This window comes from Sus scrofa, chromosome 15 (genome assembly GCF_054392235.1).
Source record: "Sus scrofa isolate SSC_HxYL_T2T_F1_AM1 chromosome 15, Sscrofa_HxYL_maternal_Yorkshire_Landrace_v2.0, whole genome shotgun sequence".
Taxonomy (NCBI): domain Eukaryota; kingdom Metazoa; phylum Chordata; class Mammalia; order Artiodactyla; family Suidae; genus Sus; species Sus scrofa.
The window spans coordinates 142,759,420-142,787,256 of NC_139397.1; the positions used below are offsets into that span (position 1 = coordinate 142,759,420).

General features: G+C 45.0%; 1 protein-coding gene across 9 annotated transcripts in view; it reads left to right on the forward strand.

Annotated features, from left to right (window-relative positions):
* Positions 1 to 27,837, forward strand: part of RHBDD1 (rhomboid domain containing 1) — a 181,068-nt gene that overhangs the window by 78,950 nt on the left and 74,281 nt on the right. The window contains exon 7 of one of the 9 annotated variants that reach the window (XM_021075276.2): positions 13,526 to 13,741. The exons of the other annotated variants lie outside the window; for them this stretch is intronic. Within the exon in view, the coding sequence (XP_020930935.2) occupies positions 13,526 to 13,623 (98 nt within the window). The 3' untranslated portion in view covers positions 13,624 to 13,741. Of the gene's footprint in view, positions 1 to 13,525; positions 13,742 to 27,837 lie in introns of those variants that run through there. 9 annotated transcript variants of the gene reach the window in all.

A 27,837-nucleotide genomic window follows, 5' to 3' on the forward strand; every position in this document is an offset into this window, starting at 1 on the left:
CCCACTCCCTCTCCTGCACCATTTTAGACTTCTGTTTAGTTGGCTTCCCTGCTGCCTCAGCTTTCTGATGGGCTCAGGAAAAGATACTAATTTGGCCACTATCCAGCATTTATGTTTATTACAGGGATGAGAGCGGTGCTTTTTCCAGCTTTCTGCCTCTCCACTGGAAGCTAGAAACATTTCTTATTCTTTACTGGGCTTTAAGTCTAACATCCTAGTATATTTATTTATTAGGGTTTTTTTTTTTTTTAATAAGGAAGATCTTATGAAGTAGGTAGAATCTACAGTTGTTTTTAAAACGACTGTAATATTTAGTTCTTTCCCTTTGATTCCCAGTTTTCAGAGTAAGGAGTTAGTGTACCAGTCACCAATAATACTGAGATTCGAAAGGGCCAACTAATAGAAATTCATTTGGTAGAATGCCAGTCTGGCAAGAAACATTCAGCACCAATTAGTTTCAGACCATTCTTTAGTTCAATATATTGGAAGAGTAAGTTAAGGAATCAAGGTATCAACTTTTTAACCTGAGAATTGGCTCTTGTCATATGTCTTAATGGTAGCTGGCCATAATTTTAAGTCCTAAAGCTCATGCCGGGAAAAATAGTAATACCAAAGTAGCCTTTGCGGAAGAAATATCAAAATCCCTGTTATTTCAAGAGGCTTGCACATTTACTACCATTAACAGAAATCTTGTCTTGTTCTGTTGGCAGTCTCAGCTTTTATAAACGAATCCAAGAAGCAGCTGATACCACAATAATAGAAAAATTTTGGACGAGAGCCATCTCTTTCTTTGAGTCAAAAGGCAGATGCCAACTAGGAGCATTAGCTCATTGCATTTTCCTCTCTCCCCTCCCCCACATCCTTCCATGGATAATTTGTGCTTTTTTTTAAAAAAAAAAAGAAAAAGAAAAAAAAAACAGCCTGCCACCAAGTTCAGCTGGCTGGGTACAAAGCTCTGTCCTTTTCAACTTCTAGCTGCCAGCCTGGAGCATGTGTAATGGTTAAAACTGGAGATCCTCCCTGACATGTGGAGTCACTTGTGTTTCTTTTCTTAGACTCTTCTGAAAGGCAAATGGCCACAATCACACTTAGGCTGTCTTGTGAAAATCAAGCAGAGTCATCACCCCCTCCCCACCACTCACTGTGCAGTTGGGGTTGCTGGTTAGCCATATGTGAAGCTGTGGTGTGATATACTACAAAGGTCTTGGCTTCAGAATGAAACTGGTTGCTACTTTGTCTCTGCATCTTTACATGTAAATTACCAGGGGAGCCATATTGGAAAAGAGTGTTTGGGTTCTGAATTAATATCTAAAGCATTTGTTATGGAAAGATCATTTGACACTGCCTGTTGATAACCATATATGTTCATAGGAACAAATCGGGATACATTTTAAGTAAAAAAAAAAAAAAAAGAATTTTACGGAGTTGTAAAATTTTGCTTTTTACTGAAGCTACAACAAAGGTATGGAAAGTGATATTTGTCCTGTTTATTATGGTATGGAAGTTTGTGAAAAAAATGGAATGCATTACATATATCCTCTTTTTTAATTTTTTAGTTATTTTTTATTATGGTTGATTTACAATGTTCTGTCAGTACATTGCTGCTGTACAGCAAAGTGACCCAGCTACACATATACGTACATTCTTCATGCTCTTTTCATCTTTTATGGTGTGGTACAAACAGAAAAAGATGGGAGCTTTGGTGGTCGGAGCCTCAGGCCTGGAATATCAAGGAGCTGACTTGACTTGAGGTGCGAGTCCCTGAATCCGACCAGACCTTTGTTTTATTCTTATTTTTTATGATAAAAGGGTGGAATTGAGTCCTCTTCCGAGCTTCTTCCTTTTCTGCTATTCTCCGGTGAGGGACTGAGTAGGATGCGCGCAGCTAGAAAGAGACGGAGATAATGAGGAATGTGAGGAATATTGGCAATCGTTTGACATGTAGATCTCAGGGCTGATGGATGAACGATCATTCCTGGAAGACGAACTCACCCAACTGCCTAAGGCTGATCTAAACGGATAAATACATGCCTTTGATGGTGGCATCTTCTTCAGTTGCCTGATTATACCAGCCTTCACTGGCCCAGTGCAGGCATCACGCAGTTGGTGATTTTCAGCCTGTGTAGGTGTTCTCGGCTGGCATGCCTGGCTTTGCAGACGTGTTGCAGGCTTCAGCACAGGGGTACAGCCATTCCATGTGACCACGTAACTTTTTTTTTTTTTTTTTTTTTTTTTAAGTAATTTGGTATTTTCCCCCAGGAAAACTTTCTCTGTAATGAAAAAAAAAATGCCATCTGCCGGATTTCCTAAAAGCAATTTCGTTGCAGAAACACTTCCTTTGGTTTACTAGTTCTTCATCCCTACTCTCTATGTCAGAGGTACTCATTTCAGTGAATAAAGTTTGATATTTGAGACTGTATCTAGATGTGAAATGGTGCATTTAAAGAAATAGGAATAGATGCTCTTTCAAACTTGCAAAGCAACATGTGACCAACCCTAGCCAGGAAGAGAAATAATAAAATGAGTGGACCAGAGTTCTGTTCAGATCCCTATTGCGAAGGAGCAAGCTTCTTTTTAGAGTCTATACTTAAAAACATTAACAGTAGCTCGATGGATGCAAAAACAATAAATAAAAATAATGATCCATGAATGTAAACGTACCTGAGAAATTGACATTAATAATTCTGTGTGATTTCATTTATACTTTTCCCTCTGCCACCTACCCCCCACAATCACCATTTATTGAGAGGTGCATTTATTCAGCTGCTAATGAGTATGTTTAACAATAAAAGTATGAACAAAACTCTAATGAGTTAATTCCACCCACCCATGTCCCCTCCATCCACACCCCCCCCCCCCCATGGACAATGCTTTGGGGCTACCAAGTCTTAACAGTTTGGGAAATATGACCTTGCACACCCATCATGTTGCTCCAGATCATTAGTCCTTCTGTTCCTCAGCAAACCTCTCTTTGAGCCCCTCGTAAGCATTGCACCTGCAGAAGTGAGTAAATCTTGTTCTTTGCTATCAAACCAAAAAAAAAATTACTCTTTTTACCGAACCACAGGAAATTTAAGTGACTTACCTCACTTCAGCTAACCAAGATATTAGATTTAGGAAAGAGATATAGTAACTTTTGAAATGAGCTGATCACTTTTCTTAATCATAGTCATCGTTTTACACTGGGAAACAGAAGCCCAGAGAAATTAAATGGCTTTGCCCAGGGTCACCTTCTAATGATGAACACCGGACAAGAAGGCCAGACCTCTCCGTTCCTAGTTGGGACATTTTTTTGCAACACAGCCTCTTCAGAAAAAGCATTGCTAGGCTGTTATGAATTGTTGGTTCCAGAAGAGACCAGCGTGATTCTCCCTGCAGCCCTCCACTTGGTCGGCCAGCATGGCTGAGCTGGAGCTGTGTTCGTCTCCTTGGAGGCGGACCGGTCGTGGTGATCCTCCTGAATTCAGAACACGGAAAACTCTTTCGTAGGTGAGGCCACCATAGAACAGTCCTGGCTAAATGTATTTATTTTTATTTATGGCATGGCATATGGAAGTTCCCAGGCTAGGGGTCAAATCAGAGCTGTCGCAGCTGGCCACAGCCACAGCCACAGCCACGGCAAATCCGAGCCGCATCTGTGACCTGCACCACAGCTCACGGCAACACGAGCTGGGCCAGGCTGAGTGAGTCCGGGGATCGGATCCGCATCCTCCAGGACACTAGTCCATTCGTTCCCACTGAGCCACAATGGGAACTGCAGGCTCAGCTAAATTTAAATGGAGTGTCGCTCATAGGATGACAATGAAATCTCTCTTTTTGTTGTCCTCACAGGATTCGCTCTGTTCTTTTGTTTGGTGGGTTTTGGAGGGTTTTTTGTTTGTTTTAAACAAAAATTCCTGATGTGAATTAAAAACTGTGAAATAGTTTGTATAAAGTGGGCCCTCCTTCCGCAAGAAACCTGCCTCTCAGGTACCCAGTGAGACAGACACCAAAAAACCTGTGTCCCCTGGACAGTCGTAAATAATCTGCTGGGCAATCATTTGTTTCCACCAACAACTAAAGCATGTGAGTTTGAGAAGAATTGTTTCCACTGTGGACACATTAGTGACCCTGGAACTGAGGATATTTGCATTGTTCGTTTAAATAGGACTCAATTTTTCTTCGGTGGCTTTCTTTTTAGAAAAGAAAGGACTCATGACAAAAGGGAATACACGTGCTTGCACTAATAAGCACACTTCAAGACCTCAGAATCTCACGTTGAGCTGTGTGTCCTTATCCTGGCTACTTGTTAACGGGAGCCATTCACGTGAGAATCTTCACTGTCAGCTGCTCAGCCTCTAGAATCTCACTCCGGGTTGCATGCATTCCATCCATTTCGTTTTGTTGTGTTGCTAGTGAGAAAAATCAAGAGTCATATGTTAGTTTCCATTTATTAGAGAGTCACAAATAGCTTTCAAAGCGGTCTAGTTTCATCACATGGCAGTCCTCCAAGGACGCAAAACTATTTATACTTCTGTTGTACTTCGTTATGGAGAGCCAGATGTGAGAGTCATGCATACTATGTATTTATATATCTTCATGAATCTCAATTAGGGACCAGCGCACTTCCTTGTCCCATCTGTGTTATTTAAATCTCCTTTTGTTGTAAGGCAGAACCAAAATTGTGCAGTGTTATTAAGGTGACGATACAGATTAAGCTGATTAAAATTACGTTGTAATCATCTGCTTTGGAAAAATCGCAAATGGCCTACTCATGCCCCCACTGGAAACAGGTGACATAAATCACGGTCTGGAATAGTACTCAGCCAGTAAAAAGAGAGGCAGGCTCATGGTTAGTCCAGTGAGCAAGATACAGCAGTGTTCTTGCTTTTGTAAGAGCTACTAAATATGCTTTAAGAAAGATAGGAATCGGTATAAAATGCCAATCACCCATAGTTCTCAGGAATAAGATTATGGTCTCATGCTCTTCTTTTGGCTTCACTCCATTTTCTAAAATGTCTGTACAGTCCCGTAGAGCCTTTATAAACAAGAACTATGAACATCTCTGCGTTGCTAAAAATATACAGTGTTAGCCCTTCTCTCCTTTCATGTTCTTCACAATCCGACCCCATTAAAGGCATCAGGTTTTTTGTAGGGAAATGGGGAGAAAACTACACCTGACACCTTGACCCCCAGCCTCTGTGGACTACTTGTGGCCGAGGGTCAGAGTGATGAGGGAGGTTAGGAAGAACGGAGCATCCAAACTAGAATGTGTCTACGTCTTGTTTTCACTTTTCCTTTTTGCTCATTGTCCTTCTTCCCCTTCTCATCTCTACTCTACACCTTCCAGGCTGAAGTTATCCACACCCTTTGGGCAAGAAGACCACCTGCTCCTGTCATTGGTAGCTGTTAATGGTGATTTCTTTCTTAGGGTCCAGAACACACTGGATCCTTAGGTGGAGGCTGCTTTAGTGCACTGTGTAAGAGCCATGGCATCAGGCATTTCCATTTGACTTTACAGCTGACAAAATTTAAAGCGCATACATTTTATCTTTCAGAACTATTCTGTTTCATCTCAGTGGAAGGTATGTGGTGATTGGAACTCAGAGGTTTGGGTCACCACGGAAAGGGGGCGGGGTCAGGCATACTTTCTGTGGAGCAGCATTTTTGCATGACAAAATACAGTTTTGTGGTACTAGAAAACAATAGGAGTTGTCTCTAGAATCATAGTGTTCAGAATTCCCTACCAGCCAACCCAAACAACCCAAAAGTCAATAGCTTCTAACTTTCAGCTCAGTGAGACTAAAAGGAAACAGTTGGCTTTTGACTAGAGTGATGCTGAAATAAAATGTAGCTTAGCCCACCAACATCAAGGGAGATAAAGTGTTTAGTTAAGTGTCTTCTAGAAGAACTGACATCTGTATGAAACACCTGCTATCTTCACTGTGACTTTGAATAAACTTCATCTCTGGGGGTTAGCAGAGCCCTTCTTTTGGCACACTGTGCTGTGACAAAGGTTAACTTGAAACCCCAAGTAATTTACCATTGTTTGGAGGTAAAGGATGCTTTTTGGTGAGATGTGGAGGTATGGAGGGAAATGAGCCGCTGTCAGATAACTCAGGCCTTCAAGGCCCATTTTCAGCATAGCTTTGACACTATGACACTTGTCAGGTCATGGCAATTTCCTGTCTCCTTGGCAGCCTTAAATATTTGCTAATTATAATCATTTTACTGTTTTACATACAGAGAAGCATGGAGACAGTGCTTCCTGGTATGTGGGCGTGGCTATTTTCTGGAATTCTGGATTTCTTTGCATGCTTTGAAGAGGGGATCTGAATAGTCACTGAGCAGTGCCTGTGTCGACGGCTTGTTTCTGTTATGCTTTTGCTCATTATTGCAGGAGCAGGCAGTCCTGCATGTAGGGACAAGGGTGGGTGGAAGGAGAAGGGTACCAAGGAATGCCTTTCTCGGAGAGCCCTCTCAAGCAGCTGCCATTTCGGCAGATTGCAATCTAACCAAGAATGATTTCCATTAGCAGGGGCTGTGAAAAAAACCTTGTGGCCCCAGAAACTATTTAATCAGTAACGTGGTTCATCTTATTAGCCTGAGGGGAAAATAACTCACCAGCAAATTCTACTGTATTATAGAAAGGATTGTTTGAAACCAAAATCAAAACATCTGCTGTGTTTTAAACTGTGCAAACCTAATGCCTTGTCCCCCCACAGCAGCCGCAGTTGTACAGCTGCTGTGTGCCTGGTATCTCTTAGACTCTGACACCAGACAAGGGGGACATCTTCAGAGTTAATGAGCAATTAGGACGTTCTTTCCTGTCAATTAACTGGCAGAATAATGAGATGAAATGAGCACTGTCCTTAAAAACACCCAGACTTGTATTTTCTAGAAAAAAGGGCGTCTTTCTCCACTGTTTTCCGTTACACGAATAGGCGAACTATTTAACATGGAAATAAATTAAAAATCGTACCTATAGCAGACAGAAGAGAGAGGTATACAGATAAGGTTCCGTTTACTCAAGACTTCACAGATTTTCCTCTCGTGTGGCTGTAAATGGCATCATAACATCCACAACCACCGTAATTGTCTTAAAGATTGGCAAAGTATTTAGGGAGCGAGCATCCTTTCTCACATGAATGAAATGTGTAAAAACCAGGTCTGTGGCAATCAGGATATCGATCCTAAATTTGAACTAGTGGGTTCCAGACCACGGGCCATCTAAGGATACTGATTGTCCCCTGAACGTGATGAGAAGTTAGTGAAGGGGGTGAACAAAGGAGTGAGAGGAGCAGAGAAAATAAGGAAAAGCCCTGAGATGAGAGACTGGCCCATCGTAGCTGCTAAGATGGTTGTGGCTGCAATGTATTTTTTCAGTTTGTGTATCAAGGTGGCAAGATGAATGGGAATCAGGTTGTGAAAGGCCCAGTATGCTTTTTTTTTTTTTTAATTTTTAAATGACAGTTGATTTACAATGTTCTGGCAGTTTTGCTGTACAGCAAAGTGACCCAGTTATACATATACATTATTTTTCTCATATTATCTTCTATCATGTTCTATCACATGTGATGGGATATAGTTCCCTGTGCTGTGCAACAGAACCTCACCTGGTATGTTGTGTTTAAGAGTTTTGTACTTGACCCTGGGGACCTGGGAAACCAGTGATAGTTTGAAGTGGGAGGGGTGATAAGATCATACCTGGATTGTAAGCTCTCTCTGCTGTGTGTGGCCATTGGGTTGCAGGGAGAGAGATGGAATTTTCAGTGAGGTACAGCACACCGGGCACCATTATAAGTGACGCGTGTGTGTGTGTGTGTGTGTGTGTGTGTGTGTATGTGTATGTGTGTTCACTCAGTCCAACAACAACCAGTGGGGTGAGTGTTACTATTTACCCATTTCAGAGAAGAGGAGGCAAACTGAACTAATGCCAGGAGTGGGATTTGAGCCTAAGGAGTCTTGGTTCCAGAGCCCGTGTACCTCATCATTACATCATTTCCCCCTTCATGTTGTATTGATTGATTGATGGGGTCTTCATCGTAAAACTTTAATAATTAATGGTATTCTAAATGCTACTAGTATTTTACTAGCTTAGTGAACTTTTTTTAATATTCATATTCATTCCTATTGGGATGAAATTAGAAATTTTAGTGAGTCAGAGTTTTCTGTAAAATATTCATCAAAAAGTTTCAAATTAAAAGTTTTCCAAATAGAGAGATTATTTAATATCTTCCCAGTCAACTTTAACTTACTGTGGCAACTTCTACCACACATTTCATGGTCGAGTGTCTTCAGGGCCTTCGGGGAATATGAAACACCCAAATGTTTTCCAACCCACGGGTAACACTCAGTTAGCTTTAGATAGAATTTTCTTTCCTCCCTCTCTCCCTCCCCTCCTCCCATCCCCTTCTTTCCTCTCCCTCTTTTCTTCTTACCTCCTTCCCTCCCTTCCTTTCTTCCTACCCTCCTTCCTCTTAATTTTATGGCCTCACACATGGCATATGGAAGTTCCCAGGCCAGGGACTGAATCCGAGCCACATCTGTGACCCACACCACAGCTGCAGCAATGCCAGATCCTTTAGCCCACTACCCTGGGCCAGGGATCAAACCCACATCTCTTCAGTGATCCAAGCCACTACAGTCAGATTCTTAAATCAGTGCACCACAGCAGGAACTCCTGGATTTAATCTTCTAATTCAGTGGGATGATAGAAAAGACAGTATTAAATGAAGGAGAGTGGACTTTTATGAAAGACACCTTTGGGAGTTCCCATTGTGGCTCAGCAGAAATAAATCAGGCTAGTATCCATGAGCATGCGGGATCGATCCCTGGCCTTGCTCAGTGAGTTGGAGATCTGGCACTGCTGTGTGCTATAGTGTAGGTCTCAGATGTGGTTTGGATGACCCCGAGTTGCTGTGGCTGTGGTGCAGGCCAGCAGCTAGCTGCAGCTCCGATTCAACCCCTAGCCTAGGAACCTCCACGTGCCGTGTGTGCAGCCCTAGGAAAGCAGAAAGAACCAAAAACCAAAACAAAATGAAACAAAAAAAGATCTCTCTCACTGTCATCAAGGAGAATTAAATTTATTTGTAACCACAATGACCTCACTTGATTTCCCAGAAAAAGAGAATAGTCATTGGTGTCTAATGTGTTGTAGTAAATGAATCATGACTGTGGGTGCGTCCAAGACCTGTGAGACAAGAAAGACCAAGCATAGAGTTAACTGAGATTTGTTAAGTAACTAAAGGAGATGCTTCAGAGATTTGGGTGATTCTCAGTCTTGGCTGCCTCTTAGAATCACCTGAGGAGCTTTTAAAAATGATCAGTGCCTCGGCCCCCATATAAATGAGAATCCACAGCCCGTGGGGGCAGGGGTGAGGGTGGGTGCACAGAGTCAGCAGTGGGATCGCTTTATAAGTTCCTGTGGAGTCTTCAGGTCTCAGTGGGAAGTTCCTTGAGGACCAAGGGGAGAGAGTCCCATTTATCTGTGTTGCTCTTAGGAAGCTTCAGCAGAAGGCGGTGGAGTCCTTTTTTTTTTTTTTTTAATCGAAGGTGCAAATTAGTACCATCCATTTCAGTAGTTACCTAGATTTCTAAATTCTATGTAATTTTTAGAATATATGGAAAACCCATAATGTGCCAGATATGAGCAAGGTAGCCACCCCCTTTTCCCCCCAAGTGAAGATAAAAACCAAATTCCCTGCCTTCAGGGAACTTAGTCTAGTGGAAGACAAAGGGAGGAAGGATAGAAGGAAAGAACTAGGAAGGCGTCAATAAGAATAGCTATTATCTGGTGAAACTGTTGCCAATCAAAAAGAAAGGGGATGATGGTTGGGAATATTTAGGACTGGGTTGGACGGATGGATGAATGGATGGAAAGAAGGGTTGGGACGGTGTCTTAATACATTTTCATGACAGGAGAAACCGTTAAGAGCAGCTTACGTCACATACAGATTCTTACTGGAAATCATGCAGTTAAGAAATTCTCAAATAACATGTTTGTTTTTTATCTTGTTCTCTAGGCTTGTCTTTACTGATCAGGAATGTTAACATAAACGTAAAGCAGTGAATTTTAATGGTTATTGCGTGTAGGTTTGTTTTTTTTTTTTTTTAATTATTTTGCCTTTTAGCATGTCTCTTATTACGGAAGAATGAGTTCTTTTTCAGGCCCTTCAATGGTTAGGAAATTTGCAATTCACAAGCGCACCAATTAGAGCCCATTATAACCTGATGGCAGGGCTGTGCCGTTTGTGGAGAGCTCAGCTGACACTTTCACAAACTGTGCAAAAAATGTTCTTCTAAGAGCCCTGTGGCAGCGGCATGGCCGTAGAGGAATTACACAGAGTTCTTGTTAATATATTCCTATGGTTATAATGGCTCTGTAAGAGCATTGGAAACGGCCTGGCCCTAACCGCCTTGGCACACTACACCCTAGAAAGAGGGTGTTGGCTAGAGCCACATGGCTTGACCATCCCTGAGCTCGTCCTGGAATCTACAACATCATACTCCCCATTCGAGTGTTTTTACCATTTATCCGAGTTCACCTCTAGTTATAATATGCAGTCGAAAAAATAAACAGGGAGTTCCCATTTCGGCTCAGCCGTAACCAACCTGACTAGCATCCATGAGGACTTGGGTTCCACCCCCTGCCTCACTCAGTGGGTCAAGGATCCAGCGTTGCCGTGAGCTGTGGTGTAGGTTGCAGACGTGGCTCGGATCTGGCGTGGCTGTGGCCGTGACGAAGGCTACGCCAGCTGCAGCTCCGATTCGACCCCTAGCCTGGGAGCCTCCATAGGCCATGGGTGCGGCCCTAAAAATAAAGGAAAAACTCAAAATGGATTTTAACCAGACTTAATTTAAAATGGTCTTCCTGGTGGTTTTTTTAGGGCGGTTATCAGGCAAGGCCAGCCAGAACAAGCTTTACCTGTCAAGAATTTAATGACTGTTTTTCAGTGTCTGTAAAGGGGGCGGGAGCAGGAAAAGGTAGGAAGACTGTAGAATCTTCCCCGGCCTTGTTTTCACGCCCTGGCTCCGTGGGGGCTTCGCAGCCAGTCCGGCCCCATTTGGGATCCCAGCTGTCTCTTCGTCACCAGTGAACAAGGTAATTAGGGGATTTATGCGGATGCTGCGGCAGGGAGTTAAACCTCCTGGAAGGCATGTGGTGACTCCGCTAGGGACTGGATGAGGGCACCCACCCTGAGAAGGCGCTCGAGGCAGTTCCTCTTCATCCTGCCTCCACTTCCCCTGAGGTTGCTCCTTACAGTCTCTCCTTGGCCATTCATTTCAATCCACCGTGGAGATTTCTCCAAAAAGATAATCACCGTAAGAATGCTTCAGCACTAATATTTAGCAAGCCCCTTTTGTGTACCAGGCACAGCAAGCACATTGCCTGCATTTAAAAAATTTTACCTTTCACATGACCTCCTGAGGTAGAGCATGCAGGGGCTTAGAAAGTCATTGTCATGGAGGAGTTCCTGTTTGACTCAGCGGTAATGAACCCAACTAGTATCCGTGAGAATACAGGTTTGATCCCTGGCCTTCTTGCTCAGTGGGTTAAGAATCCAGCATTGCTGTGAGCTGTGGTGTAGGTCACAGACGCAGCTTGGGTCTGGCTGTGGCCGGCAGCTGCAGTTCTGATTCGACCCCTAGCCTGGGAACTTCCATGTGCCACGGTGTGACTCTGGAAAAAAAAATAAACAGAAGTAATTGTAATGGGCCTGGATTCAGACCTCGACTCTGACTGCAAAGCACTGCATCTTGCTCCAAGGATCTCATTCTAGGAGCTCGAAATTCTGTTTCTGCTCCTGCCCACGTGATGATCATGAAAAGAGGAACCCCGGCACATCCCTGTGCCTGGCACTGCTCTGAGCCCTTTAGATGCATTTAAGGCTCACTGCAGCTCTCCACCAGTTCTGTTGCTGTCCCTGGTTTTCAGATGAGGAAACCAAGGCACAAGGAGCTGAGTAACGGGTCTGCTTGCCCAAGGTCACATAGAGTTAAAACTGGGTCTCAACCTCTGGTTCTTAATCCCCATCCGTCCTTCCCCTTTTACTTCAGCGGTTCTGAAAACTTGCTTCATAACAGGTCTCAGACTAATCAAAGACAGGAACTCCCTCCTGTTCACTTCAGCCACCCTGGCTACTCTTTCTACTTTTCCAGTAACTCGTGGAATTCTTTCCTGCTCCTTGCTACAGTCCTTCTAAAGTAGTGATATATTAGATGTTTCTTCTAAAGGCCAAACCAAGACTAATGCCTAAGCACAGAAGAACAAATAGCAAATTCATTAACTAGGAATCTATTTACAGTCAATCCCCAAGGCTCATTGTGCAGTCAGTGCTTCTGCATCACTTAGAGTTGCTAATAAATGAAAGTCTTTCCATCTTTCCAAGTGTCTTGATGTTTACCAGTCTCATATTTTGCCATAGGAAGCGGCTTCAACAAGCATATTCATGTGTTGACAGTTCTAATTAATACAAGTAATTAGTCCTGACAGTAGAACTGTGAAAAGAAGACCCATTCATAAATTTGCTAATTATGTCACTCGGCTCAGAATTTAATCACAGTCTAGTCTTTCATCATTTCTCTATATGGGCAAAAAGGCCATCTGACTGAATTCTTCCGACTTTCACATTAACTCCTGGTAAAGGAATTTTGTCAAATTATCTTTGGAACTTAATATTTCACTCTGCGGGAACTGGTAGAGAACAGAGCCCTTTCTGTAGAGCAATCAGGGGAGGATGGGAAAGCCAGGCCAGGAAGAAGGGAGGCGGGAGGGAGGAAGAAGTGCATCCACGCACTTTCGTACTATCTCCGCCTGCGAGGCTTTGGGTAACACAGCTTGATGCTTTTCTGAAAACTAAGGTCGTTTTATTTCAGCTGTTGGTATGTTTATGATACAGCAAATGTGAAGACAGTTTGTCACTTGGATCCAAAGTGGAGTCCCCCTCTATTGTAAATAGCCATCATTTTTAAGCGTGTTTGTTCTACAGCACCGCTGACATTTGGGGGTGGGTCATTCCCTTTGGGGTTGGGTGGGTCTGCCCTGTGCATTGTGGGATGTTCAGTCGCATCTGGCTCCAGCCCCTAGATGCCAGTGCACCCTTCCTCCCAGTTGTGACAGCCAAAAATGTCTCCAGATATTGCCAGGTGTCCCCTAGGGTGGTGAAGAACCACCACACCAGAGGGTAAGTTTAGATAAAAGAGAATCAGGTAAAACTTGTGGATAGGACACCAATAAAGCACATCACTTGAACGTGGTTCTAGAGTACGAAATCCAGGTTTGGGATGATAGTCCTTGAATTTCAGTACCTCCTTCTTACCTTTTCAATGCCAAGGTTCTCTTTGATAGGAAGCAGGGAGGCACTTGATAGTAGGGTGGCTGTATCGAAAACTCCTTTGCTTCTTGTGTTAGGCACACTGGGCTCCAGACATCCGAGTCAGGTTCTCAGTTGCAGGGGTGCATTTTTTTCCCTTTCCAGTTAATTCTTCCCTTCTTGTCTACTTGCCTCCATTCACTGCTTAGATTTCCCGTCCTTTGTTTCAGTTCACTCTCCTACAAATACCTTCCATGTCCTTGCCGCTAAGTCCTTCATCCACCTACATGGAAAAATCCACAGACGTGCACAGCAAAGGAAACCCTAAACAACACAAAAAGACAACCCACAGAATGGCAGAAAATCTTTGCAAGTGAATCGACTGACAAGGGATTAATCTCCAAAATTTATAAACAACTTCTGCAGCTCCATACCAAAAAAACAAACAACCCCATCAAAAAATGGGCAGAAGATCTAAACAGACAGTTCTCCAAAAAAGACATACAGATGGCCGAGAAACACATGAAAAGATGTTCAACATCACTCATTATTAGAGAAATGCAAATCAAAAGCACGATGAGGTACCACCTTACACCAGCCAGAATGGCCATCATCCAAAAGTTTACAAACAATAAGTGCTGGAGAGGGTGTGGAGAAAAAGGAACCCTCGTACACTGTTGGTGGGATTGTAAATTGGTGCAACCACTGTGGAAAGCAGTATGGAGATTCTTCAGAAAACTAAACATAGAACTACCATTTGATCCGGCAAACCCACTCCTGGGCATCTACCCAGAGAAAACCATGACTCGCAAAGACACATGTACTCCAGTGTTCATTGCAGCACTATTTACAATAGCCAAAACATGGAAACAACCTAAATGTCCATCGTGAGAGGAGTGGATCCAGAAGAGTTGGTACATATACACAATGGAATATTACTCAGCCATTAAAAAGAACAAAATACCGGCATTTTTTGCAACATGGATGGACCTAGAAACTGTCATGCTAAGTGAAGTCAGCCAAACAATGAGACACCGACATCTAATGCTTTCACTGACATGTGGAATCTGAAAAAAGGACAGACTGAACTTCTTTGCAGAACAGATGCTGACTAACAGACATTGAAAAACTTATGGTCTCCGGAGGAGACAGTTTGGGGGGTGGGGGGATGTGCTTGGGCTGTGGGATGGAAATCCTGTGAAATCAGATTGTTATGATCATTATACAACTACAGATGTGATAAATTCATTTGAGTAATTAAAAAACAAACAAACAAAAAATCCACAGACTTGGGTGAGCCCAGCCACTAGGCGCCTTGAACCCAACATCTGGCATCTGAGCCAAATTGAAGACTATGACCCAACGGTGGAGCAGCCCGAGCCTTTGGTCAATAATGTCAGCCTCTCACCTGTCCTCGACTTGGTAAAGAAAACAGGGCCCACCTACAGATAACGCCCTCCGTGTCCCATCAGGAAAACTTGAGACGCAGCTGATCCACCCCCATACTTGACTCCTCGCTCCTGACACTGGGTGGGGGGCCTCCTTCCTCTTATCAAAAGCTAACCCCTCACCCAGCTTCACTTCTCAGGAAAATCCTGAGTTGTTGCTGATTATCCTTCTCTCTCTCTCTCTCTCTCACTCTCTCTCTCTCTCTCCCTCTCTCCTGTCTTCAGCCTTTAAGTCTCCACTAGGTCCTTCCTACCAACCTTTAAACCTCCACTCGTCTCTCTCCTGCCTCATCCCCAAAGAGAGCTCGACCCCAGTCACACAGCCACCTTTCATGGACGGCCTTTCCTTTCCGTTTACATTTTCCAAAGAACTGCTTATCGTCTTCATCAACTCTGAACCTTGCCTACCCTTCTTCAGTCAAGCTGCTGCCCCCTCCTCTAGTGAAACCGTTCCCCAGTGACCCCAGTGTTGCTAAGGCCTAGAGTCCCTTTTCTTTCCCAGATATGCTTAGCATAACTCTTCACTCCTTGAAACCCTACCCGTTCCCTCCCTCTTTTCCCTGATGCCCACCCTCCTGGTTTTCCCACTCCTGCTCGGCCCTGACCTCTTTCCTCGGTCTCCTTGGCAGGCTCACCCTCCTCTACCTTGGAATATCAGTTTTCCTAATGACTTAATTTCTTCTCATATTTATATTTCAAATTTATCTTCTCAGCCCAGATCTCTTGCTGAAATGATATATAAATGGACCGAAGGACATCTCAAATGCAGCATGTACAAACCTGAATTTGTAATAACTTTTCCAGCTCCCCAACTTGGTCCTTGTCAAGTGTTAACTCTCAGATGTTGTCAGTAACCAGGTGGTTTTGATGCAAACTCAAAATTTGTCTCAACTCCCCCTTGAGCTCCTGTTATTATTTATGGCTGGATGGTAGGAGGTGAGAACAGAGAAGCAGAAGGCCAGATCACATGGAGCCTTTTAGGCCAGTCGAGGGGCTCCCATTTTTCTCTGAGTGAGATGGGAGCCATTAGAGGGTTTGGAGCAGAGTAGTATCATAATTTAACTCAATTTTTAAAAGGATCACTAGGGCTGAGGATAGTCTGTGGGACAGCATAATGGGTTAAATGCTGACCCCCAAAAGATATGTTCACCCAGAGCCTCAGAATGTGACTGTATTTGGAGTAAGAGTCTTGGCAGGTGTAATTAAAGTAACACTGTCATGATCATCCTGGGAGTTCCCATTGTGGCTCCGCGGGTTAAGAACCCAACATAGTCTCCAGGAAGGTGAGGATGCCGGTTCGATCCCTGGCCTCGCTCAGTGGTTAAGGATCTGGTGTTGCCACAAGCTGTGGTGTAGGTAGAAGATGCGGCTCAGATCTGGTGTTGCCTTGGCTCTGACGTAGGCCAGCAGTCGCAGCTCTGATTCATCCCATAGCCTGGAAACTTCCACATGCCCCAGGTACAGCCGTAAAATATATATATATATATATCATCCTGATTAGGGTGGGTCCCAAACCCAATGACAGGTGTCCTGATGAGAGGCAGAAAAGAAGACAGGCACAGAGGAACAGGCCATGGGAAGACAGAGGCAGAGGGTAGCAGCAGGAAGACCAGCTAGGAGCCTGTTGCAAGACTCCAGGCAAAGGAGGGCCTCAGGTCCCAGCTGGGTGGCAGTTCTGGAGGAGGTGCCCAGAGGTCAGCTTCCGGATGCGTTGAAAGCAGAGCACGAAGGATTCTTTGACTGGGTGGTGGTGATTGGGAGAGAAAGAGAAGTGAAGGGAAAGTAAGGTTTGGGGCTGAGGGCCCCGGACTGTCTCCATTACCCTGGACGTGCAGAAGCGGCAGGTTGGCAGGGGGAAGAGGAGTTCCGTCTTGGACCTGGAGGAAGTGACAGGCTTAGGAGAGCTCCACGGGGGATGGAGTAGGGGGTTCAGGTGTGTGGCCAGATGACAGGAACGGTCTGGAGGTACATTTAGAAGTTGTCAGCATTGAATAAAGGGCGTTTAACTTCACGAAACCGGAAGGACTCTCCAAGGAAGTGAGTGTGGTTGGGGAAGAAGATGATCAAGGCCTAACTAAGCACCAGGGCCTCCACCATTAAGAGGCTGGAGGGAAAAGGAGGTACCCGCAGACGAGAGCGAGAAGGGGGAACCAGTGAAGCAGCGTGGGAAACCTGAGAAAGCGAGCAGGTGGTCCTGGAAGCCAAGTTCAGAATCTCTCTGGGAGGAAAGAGTATTTATTTGTGCCAGGTGACCTGTGAACTTGGCCCTGCAGAAGTTAGCCCTTGACCAGAGCCGTTTCAGGATGTGGACGGCCTGTTCCAGTTTTTGTTCCTTGTCCTACCGTAGTTAAAACTGAAGCCCTGAGCTTCTAGAGGCTTCAGGTTTCTTAATCACCACCCCTACCCCTGTTAAAGAGTAAAAGGAAGGACCGTGATGGCTCACATAGGCTGCATTACTACTGCTGGGCTTCCCCGCCGTAGCTGACATTCAGTGAGTAAATAAATCCCTGATGCTGCTCGTCCTCAACTCCAGAGAACTGCCCATGTTGAGAAGCAGCCTAATCCCAGAGCAACATTTGCCCTTGATTTGGGCCATCTGGCCTTGTCCCTTTTCAGTGCAAGGCTAGTAACGGAAGCTATTTTCCCTGCCTATAGTTCCCCTCCTGTGTTGGAGGGTTTCTCCCAGGTCCTGCTCAGCAGCTCTGGGGCCTCACTGTCTTACAGAACTTTCGGCAGTGATGGACATGATCTTTATCTTCAGTGTCCACCATGAGCCGCTAGCCTCATGTGCTGAGCACTTGGAATGTGGTTAGTGCAGCTGAGGAACTGAATTTTCAGTTTTACTTGATTTATTTACAGAGCCATGCATCCTGGGTGAGAGCCAGCAGTCTGTTTCAACAAGCTCTGCAGGTGATTCTCTTACAAACTAAACAGAATGGTTTCCTGTGTTTAGAACTGGGCCCCACCCTGGATTTCCTGATTTAGTGGGTCTGGGATGAGGTATGATGATTTTGATTTTTTTTTTTTTCTTTTTTTAATTAACAAGTTCCCAGATGATGCTCTGCTGCTGGTCTGGGAACCTCCTTGGAAGCTGATGTAGAAAAAGGATCCCCTCTTTGTGAGGTGGCCCCAGGTCCCCAGGAGTGAATTCTGTATATACCGTGTGACACGTATTTTGAGCCAGACTATCCCAAATGTTTACCCTGTGAACATCAAGAGCATCTTTCTAGCTGTTTCCTCATGATCCAGTAACAAAAAGTGCCTGACTCCTTGTGGGTTGTGGGAACTAAACCAACAAGTCTGGAGCCTGTAGGGCAGGCCTGATTCGGGAAGGGTGGGCTAGAACTCTTGAGACATGGGCTGGAGCTTCAGTACATAGGTGGAGTTTCTTCTTTTTCAAGGAAACCTCAGCTTTACTCTTAGGGCTTTTCAGTTAATTGAATCAGGCACACCCACATTAACTAGGATATTCTCCCTTGAAGTCAGCTGATTAGGGCCTTAATCACATCTACCACATACCTTTTGAATACGCAACAGGGTAAGGAGCACTGTAGCCTAGCCCAGGTGGCATATAAAAAAGACCATCCCGCTTTGAGAATGAGTGTTCAAGGATCATGTCTCAACAGATGGGATATGTTCTAGTCCCTAAAGGACGGGAGAGTCTGGCCAGTGGGGATAAAGGGAGCGTTCTAGACAATATGCCTATTAAAAATTATCAGGACAACCATAAAAGATGCCGAGACAGGAAAGTACAATTGGCATGTGCAGAATGGCTAGTTGTTGCCATCCGACCTTTCTCTGAACCTCCGTTTCCTTGTCTAAAAATAAATGGGTTGAATACATGTCCTGACTGTCCCCCAGAATGGAATGAGATGACGTTTGAGGGTGCGTTTTGGAAACAGTGAACACTATGAATGCCAAGGTATTTTATAGTAATATTGGTGGTGGGAATATTCATGTGTGAAGTTTGTGTGGTGAAAAACAAAAAAAGGCTAGGCAGGTAATTGTTGGAGGTTTTGCCTAAAATGTGTTGTGTTGGTTTTTTTGTTTTGGTTTTGGTTTTGGTTATATCCGCCTCATGCAAAAATTCCTGGGCCAGGGGTCAAATCCGTGCCACAGCAGTGATAACACCAGGTCCTGAACCCACAGTGCCACCAGGGAACTCCCTCAAATGTACATCTTTAAGGGGGGGGGGGGACGGTGAGTAGCATTCTCTTGAAGTTAGTTCCAAATGGATTAATAGGAAATAAAAATGTTCCAATACGTGCCGTGATTCATACCTGATTGTTGCAAAGATGTGATAGCCATTCTCTCTGAGCCTAAGATGGCTCAACATTTTTTACAGAAGTAGACCTTAGACCTCTGTTTTTGATGCTTGACATATTAGGGGTGAAGGAGTGTCATTTATTATGAAATTTTTGAATGCTTTGCCTAAATAGGGAAAGAGAGTTAAATTCTTTCCAAGAAAGTTGTTCCAGATTTCTTAGGCAATGGCCATTGTAGCCAATTGACTTGGTCATCAAAGAAAGAGCCAGAGAAGGAATACTAAAGTGAGTGCCATTTGACAGACTCCTTTTTTTTCTTTTTTCCCCCCCCAGAGCTCTGCTCTACAAACCAAGCTAATTTTGCCAAGCAAGTTTCCCTTTAGCGTTTAAAGCCCTTTGCATCTTGAAGGAAATTTAATCCATGTGTTCCTGAGTCACTTATGCCCGAGTCATTAAAATGTTATTTTGTAAATGTGATTTCATGTTTGAAGTCATTGTAAAGTATTTTAAAGTAGACGTTCTTTCTTCATAAGGCTAAATTTCTCTTGGTTTGTTTTCTTGTTTCACTTAAACACATTGTGTGTCATCCTAACACACATCCTGAGGAGAGACACAAAGGGAATTTTGAAGCCAGAAGCAGAGTCTGGTCTGACACATTTGAAGCAGCCAGTTTCTATTTGCAGTTGTTTATAACTGTGATCCTTCTTCAGTTTATTGTGTTGTGTCCTGGGCTGCTTTTAGCCTGCTGGTGTCCTGCCCCTGCCCTTTCCCACCTGCTCCCTACAAGGGTGCCTGTGAGGAAGAAGAGGGAAAAAGGAAAAGGACCAATAATAGAAGCAATTTGCCTCCTAGGATGTAGGGCTCTGTTATGTCACGTGATCTTTTCTTTCCAAAACTGACTTCATTCTCCCCTTTTACCTACTTAACATGCCAGCGGGGAAGTTAAGGTGTTTCATGAAATGCCTACAAAGGAGAGAAGTAAAATGGAATTTAGGACCAGTCTACATTTTCTCATTCTTAGGCCAAATGGGGGGTGATGTCTGCTGAGGGCTGAGCCAATTGAAAAATGGGTTCATTTATACCAAAATAAGGTGGGGTTTTTTTAACCTCTTTTTCTTTAGAGTCTCATGAAACGGACCAAATTTTATCTGCAGCTGAAGCATCTTGGTTTATGTGTGTCTGTCCATCAGAAACATCTGTGGGCTGCAGAAGGGAACCAGAGCAGCCTTATTTATTTTTATTTTGTTTTCTTTTTAGGGCTGAACACACGGCATATGGAGGTTTCTAGGCTAGGGGTGGAATGGGAGCTGTAGCCACAGCAACACTGGATCCTTAACCCACTGAGCAAGGCCAGGGATCAAACCTGCAGCCTCATGGACTCTAGTCAGGTTCGTTAACCACTGAGCCACGATGGAAGCTCCAAAGCAGCCTTATTTCTAGCATGTGGTAGAGGTTTTTCTCTGTCCTGAGCACAGGTTCCCATTTAGGCGGCATGTGCAGCATCTGACATGCTAAGAGCCGTTAACTGCCCAGAGGAGCGAAGATGTAAGGGTTAAAAGTTTGACTTCTCATCTCTCTAAGCTTATGGAATACCTCCCTGTTTTGGTTTGTTTGTTTTTATTTTGCTTTGTTGTTATTTGTCTTCAAAACTGCCCTCAAAAGCCCTGGTTTCTGGTTTTGGCTGGTTGTTTTCTCATGAGGAAAATGAAGCTCAGAGAGGTAACTTCCTTAGATATTTATTTCCCAAGGTGATTGTGGCTACCGGCTGGTGGCTCTGTCTACACTACACCGTAAACTCCAGGAGAGCAGAGGCACTCTGTCCTTCCCGTGGGGATGTTTGAGGACCTGTGTGGCTTTTACTTTTGGAAGCTCCATCCCCCTACCCTGTATCATTTCAAATATGGTAAAACGTGACATCCATGGTATGTAAATATATATTTAAGTGAATGACTATAAATATATATATCATATGTAGCAGCTGAGACAAAAATGATCGGTATGGTGCATTTCATAGGCATTTAATTAAACATTACTTTTCAGTTTTATAGTTTCTGTTTCACTTAGGGAACCAATTAATAGTGCAATCTCAGACGTTTTCACAGGCTTAGTCCTTGAGCCTTGTTCCTACAGAGGAGAAAGCCATCCGCCTACTCTCTTATGTCCCCAACACCACAGAGTCCCCCCAGGAAAGCACTTAATAAGTATGTGTTGGACAAATGACCAACTAGTGAGAGGAGTGAATGCCTGAACAGATGAGTGAATAGTGAGAGGTAACGTCTGGTGTCAAAGCCCATTTAAGCTCTTGATGGCTTATTTATTTTACGTGGTCATCACGTGGTCCCCCATCCCATGTATTCAGAATGTTGTCCTTGGAGGGCTCCTTGTGGCTCAATGGTAAGGAACCTGACTAGTATCCATGAGAACGTGGGTTTGATCCCTGGCCTCACTTAATGGGTTAAGGATCTGGCAGTGTAGGTCAAAGATGCAGCTCGGATCCCGAGTTGCAGTGGCTGTGGCTGTGGCTGTGGCCAGCAGCTGCTGCTCCGATTCAACCCCTAGCCTGGGAACTTCCATATGCTGCAGGTGCAGCCCTAAAAAGACCAAAAAAAAAAGAGTGGTCCTTGTCTTTCTCTAATGCTCGAGAAAGAACAGACTACAAGTTATTTGATTTTCGGTAGCTCTTATGAAGGGGTTGCCACTTTAGGGTGATAGTTAACTCTTTTCTCTGTTTAATTGGTGTAGTTTATTTCCTTTGTCTTGCAAGTGACTATTAATAATATTCAAACCCTCTAATAAGTTTCTTGACAAAACCAAAGAAGTTGGTTTTTGGTTTTTTCTGTTTTTGTTCTTATTCTTGCCTGCATTGTTTTTTGGGGGTTGTTTTGTTTAACATTCTGAGGGTTGGCTCATATTTCTCATGTGATATCTGTGTTTTCATGAGCCGTGACTTTTCCAAATCTATCTTCACAGTCTCTCTTCACAGTTCTAGGATTTAATAGCAGGTGACCCATTGAACAGAAAGCTAGAGAGAGCCCCTTTCTTACGAAATGACCAAGGGACTGCAGAAGAGGGGAGAGAGAGAAGGATTATTATGTAAAGGGAAGAGCCTTCCTTCCCTTCCTCAGCCCTAGAAAAGTGGATCCTCACTTTCCTTAGGTAAAGGGACACCAGGGGCAATTGCTTCAGCTTATCTGGACCCCCAGGCTTCTAGAGGCTGTGATAGATCTCATTTGATGGCTCCAGGACCCCTTGATGATGGGCTGAGTTTATGGGTCGAGGCAGGAGTTGGAAATGGTGGACATTACTCTCCATCCATGAAAATTGCTTGGGATTCAGTCACTCCACCAGTACTCACTGGCCACTTGCCCTGGGAATACCACCGTGACAGGGCAGACTCGTCCCGGAGCAGAGACACTCCATCAGGCCCACGCTGGAGGTGTATTTGAAGTGGCTGTGGTTTTTATTTTTATGTTTTTGGTTGGATTTGGTTGTGTGTTCAAGTGACCTTGTGCATTCAAAAGCCTGAAGCTCTCTGTTTCTAAACTAAAGTTAGGAGAAGAATGCCTGTAACATAAAAATTGGGGATGTAAAGCTTCAGTTTCTCCACTGCTATATTTTTTTTTTTTCTGTATTTCTTTTGAAATCTCTTGGTGCACCTCGACCTCAGAATAGAGAGATGAAGAACCCTTCTTGAGTTTGTGTTATTCCTCTGGCAATGGGCTTCTTCACGGGCTTCTGACCTGGACCTCCAGCCTGGGCACTCTTGTTCATTTTTAGCATTTCCTTTTTCGTGTGTGTGTGTGTGTGTGTGTGTGTGTGTGTGTGTGTGTGTTTGATTGCCTTTAAATGATCTTTCTCTAAACTCATTTAGACCATTTAATTTGTGGCAGGAATCCCAAAGTATATCCTCCCCAGAGAAAGAACAAGATTTGCCTGGCATCAATTTAAGAAATAATTACTCAGGAAATTTGTGTGAGATGTTCCTTTGCACTGGGGATGCTGGTGACCATGAAGTGGGTGCCTGAAGGGTGGGGGGACCTCAAGCCTTGGTATCTTAACAAGTTGGGAAGGTGGTATTTTCATATTCCCTTTGCTGCTCAGCTTCCTCATGCTTTGTCATGTACCCAAAACTACCCGCCTTCAAAGATTGGTAATTATTTATTTAAAGCAAAGCTCCATCGCCTTGGGAGTGTTTCTGAAAATAGTTCCTAGATACGACCTCTCACTCTCCCTGCCCAGCCCCCTTCAGCAAGGATGTTTCCAATATTTTATATTTGTTTCCTTTTCTAAAAAGAAGGTAAATTTGGGAGTTCCCGTTGTGGCGCAGCAGAAACAAATCTGACCAGGAACCATGAGTTGCGGGTTCGACCCCTGGCCTTGCTTAGTGGGTTAAGGATCCAGCATTCTGAGCTGGAGCTGTGGTGTAGGTGGCAGACACGGCTCGGATCCCGCGTTGCCGTGGCTGTGGTGTAGGCCAGCAGCTGTAGCTCTGATTCGCCCCCTAGCCTGGGAACTTCCATAGCTGCAGGTGCGGCCATTAACAAAAAAAAAAAAAAAAAAAAAAAAGGCAAAAAAGAAATAAATACAAAGAAGGTAAATTTAACTGAAAATTAGCAAGGCGAAAAGTGCTAGAGATGGTCATCCTTGGAAAGGCCAGGCCTTTTCTTCTCACTGCTATTACTGTCTTTTAAAGAGTGTTAACCAGAGAAGAGCCTGACCTGCTCCATTCCCTGACAAAATCACAGCTGATCACATCTCCTCGGCAGCACGTCCGTGTACCTTAGAGCAACTCTAGGACCAGTAAACAGGAGTATTCCGACCTAAGATTGTAATGCTGACCGTGTACCCACCTAGCTGCCCACCCCGAGAGCCCCCTTTTGTCCCCATGGGCTAGTTGGTAGCAGAATGGCTTTCTCGCCCACTGCGGACTTGAGGGTCCAAGGCGAGGAGGGCCCTGATGCCTCGAAGCCTTTCCACGGTCTTGATAGATGGCCAGTGTGTTTCTCATCCAGGATGCCTTTTATGTGGCACTGGGTGTGACGGTTTAATTGTTAGGATTCTGACCTTCCTGTGCCGAACGCTCAAAGTTCTAAGCACACTTTGCTGTCAGTGTAGGCCTTTAATTTTGCTTTGAAATTAGCTGGGCATTTGCTCGCTCTTGAACCCAGAGGGAGGAGAAGTCATCCGAGGGACCCAGAATTCTTTGTTGGAAGGTTCACTGCCTACCAGCCGCACGTTCAAAGACAAGCCACAGCTGTACCAGTCTGCTTATGTGCTGCCTGAGCACGTCTGACAGTTCCCTGTGGCCGCCTGAGCATCAGGGTGACCCTGTGGCTTGAAGCCTTGCCGGAGCAGGTGCACTGCTGATGCTCTGAACTCCTGGGCCTGTTGGCAGAGCGGTAACTGTCTGGTCCCATGGCTTGATCTCATTTGGAGCCGGGATGCAGTGTGGACAGGAGCAGGAATGAAGGCCCCGAGTCTTTGGCACCAGGGACACAGTGAAAGTGTAACAGCACGGTCTGCTCTGTGTCCTCAAGGTAAACCCAAGTGCGGTTTCAGGCGGCACCTGCTCAGGTGCAGAGCGACTGTCCATCGTGCTGGGGGCCTCAGCCTGCACCGTGCGGTTATCTGGATGCTGCAGCCATTCCCCAAACTCCACTAGACAGAAAGACCGAGGGTGCCCGGTCCATGATTTCCTAGGTGCACAGCAAGACTTGCTTCCATTGCTTTAGCTTCCACCTTAGCTCCTCCAGAACCGTCCTTTCCCTGGGGGGAAGTGAAAAGAAACCAATCTGAATTCAGGTATCAGGTCTCTGTCTTGTTGTGGGTGGAGGGGTTGGGAGTGGTCACCTGGGGCCTTGGGCGGTGCTTCTAGACCTGCAGGAAGTCCTGTGACCAGCCTGCTGTGGGCATTTGGAGCAAGGACTTCTGGCCTGGGCTGAGCACAATGCAGTTCTTGTGAAATTTTTTTTTTTGCACTTGGTGCATATATAAAACTTGCGCTTGATTTATTCTACCCCCTCTGCCCTTTAAAGAGGCATCATCTTTTGCTAAGAGGCCCCAAGCCAACAGGGCAGTGCTAAGAGGGCATGTGTTTGGTATAAGACATAGATTCTTAGCGCTGCAACAAGACCGGCCTGACACATTAGACTCAGAAAACAAGCCACCACTCTCCTGAGGCACCTATCTTCAAGGAAAAGGGACCTTTGGGGTCATTTTGTTCTGTGCCTTTGTTTTCAAAATGAGGACTTTGAGGCCCAGCAAGGCAGAACTTGCATCTCTGGTTTCAGCTCCTTTTGTTTTGTATTCAAGACAGTCTTGCCTTCATGGCTGCCTCCTCTTTTTCTCTGTAAACATTAATATGAAATATATTTGCTTTGCTTTTAGCCTTACTGCCCCCTGTGTGTCCAAAATAGCCGCTGGAATTCATGAGAATGTTATGTCCTCAGATGTTTATAATCCGAAAGAATCCCTTATGGTTGTTGTTTTTTTTTTTTTTTTTTTTTTTTAATACTAAAACTACTTTTATGTTGGAAAGGCAAGCCAAGTTCACAATGCAGCAATTACAATGTGATGCATTATGTATAATTTGTAGTGCGCCCCAGGAGCAATGGTAAACCATGAAATGCCGTCCGGGCCCCACAGCATAATTAGCAGGATCAAACGCTGCCCAGAGAGAAACACAATAGTTGTTGTCCCAGGTCAATAAAAGTAAGGAGAAGTTACAATAAAAGCAGTACACCCCCAATTATATAAAAAGCAGCCCCTATATCAGGCTGCAAATATGTCAAGAACCTTCACTGCTAATTGAGGAAACCTTTTGAGGTTGAACCGCTCATAAATTCGCGCTGGGAATGCCCCATTGTTCTGAGGTTATGAGTCTTGTCTTTGAAATGTAGCCATTGTACTTTTATATTACATTCCTCCAAGAGCACCACTGTAAACATGAAGGGTTTGCATTTTAGCATAAATTTGAACAATGTGGTTTGAAAAGAGCTCGCCACATCAAAGGGAGGCTGTTTGGACATGTTTTATAAATTCTTTTTTCTATAGTATTTAAAGCTACAAATGACTCATGGAAGTATGTTCCATTTAGATCCAATCCGCTGTCTTGGGTAGCATCCTCGCTGGGGCTTTGACTGCCCTTGTTTTTTCTTCCCTAAGAGTGTCTCTGTTGGAAAACAAGTCTAAGCCTTTGGTCAAGTCCATTGCCCTTAATCTACAACCTTCAGGTCCATGGAGACAATTCTGGAAACATTGTTATACGTGATCTAAATAGCAACAAATCTCGTGCCTGAATTTTCATGGGGTTTTTTTTTTTTTTTTTTTTTTGGTCTTTTGCCTTTTTAGGGCCCCACCCGCACATATGGAGGTTCCCGGGCTAGGGGTCCAATCCGAGCTACAGCTGCTGGCCTATGCCAGAGCCACAACAACGCCACATCTGAGCCCCATCTGCGACCTACACCACAGCTCATGGCAATGCCGGATCCTTAACCCACTGAGCGAGGCCGGGTATTGAACCTGCATCCTCATGGATCCTAGTCGGATTCATTTCTGCTGCACCAAGACAGTAACTACTTTTTTTTTTTTTTAAACTCAAAATCCCTCCCCACCGTGTTAACTTGCAATTTTTTCCTTTTCCCACGTAGCAGTTACAGGTCCCCATCCCACCCCCACCCCACACGTACCCTTATTGCCTCCTATTTTTTTAAAAAGGGCCACTCATTTGTGTTTTTTTTGCCGAGCTCCTGGCTAAGCAGAGGAAAGGTGGGGGTGGGAAGGGATGTGGGCGTGGTCTCCAGAGGGGGGCGTGGTCTCCAGAACCAGAGGAGGGGGTGTGGGCGTGGTCTCCAGCGCAGCACTGGGGAGTGTGAGGAGCACTGGCTTGGACCCGGCCCCTGGGATCCAGACCTGAGTGACACGTCTTCTGTGATTCTCAGTCTGGCCATCTGAAAAGGAGGGGAGCAGTGATTCCTCTGCACCTCCCTCGCCCCGTCCCTTCCATTCCTGCTGGTCAGCTTATTTATTCACCCCTGAGAGGAGAACGAGAACACAGGGCCTCTCTGTCCTCCCCCCAGGGGCTTACCGCTAAGCAGGGTGCCTGGGATCATGGGTGTCCTTGTAATTCCTAACTGTGGCTTCTTGTGCTTTGAAGAGAGGGGACATGGCCTTGGGAGAGCGTAGGGCAGAGGGGGTCGGGTGTTTGAGCTGAGAGCTGGATCACCCGGGAGTTGGCTGGGTACCAAGTCGGATCTTTGTTCTTGGATAGAAGGAAACTCCTGGAGAGCTTCGGGCCCAGGATAAAGTTGATGAGATGTGTGTTTTTGGAAAGCTCTCCAGCCTCCCTGTGGGGAATGGCTGGTTGGGACAGCGGGAGTGAAGGCAGGGTGCCATTCAGGAGCCCGGACTCCAGTCCAGGCTCTGGAGGCTCAGGCAGGGCTGGGGACACAGCAAGGGCCAGGGTGGGGTGACTCTGGGGAACGTTCAGGTTCCAGTGACAGATGTGGGGACGGGTTGAGGAAGGGGACGCTGTCCAGCATGGCTAGGATCTGGACAAGTGTGACTCACTGGATGGCCGCTGGGGACGTTCATGGGGCAGGCAACCCGGAAGGGGTTATTAATATAATAACAGGAACCACTGGCCCCTGATGGCTTCACGCCAGACGCTGGTGTCCTTTAATTCCTGCCACTCAGAGCACATCCACGGGGTAGTTTCTGCATCACACAGATGAGAAAAGCCAGGGTTGGTGACTTGTTCAAGGGCACAGAGGAAGGGGCAGAGCCGGCATTCAGGGTCATCTGTGCAGCACTAGAGCCTGTTCCCTTTGA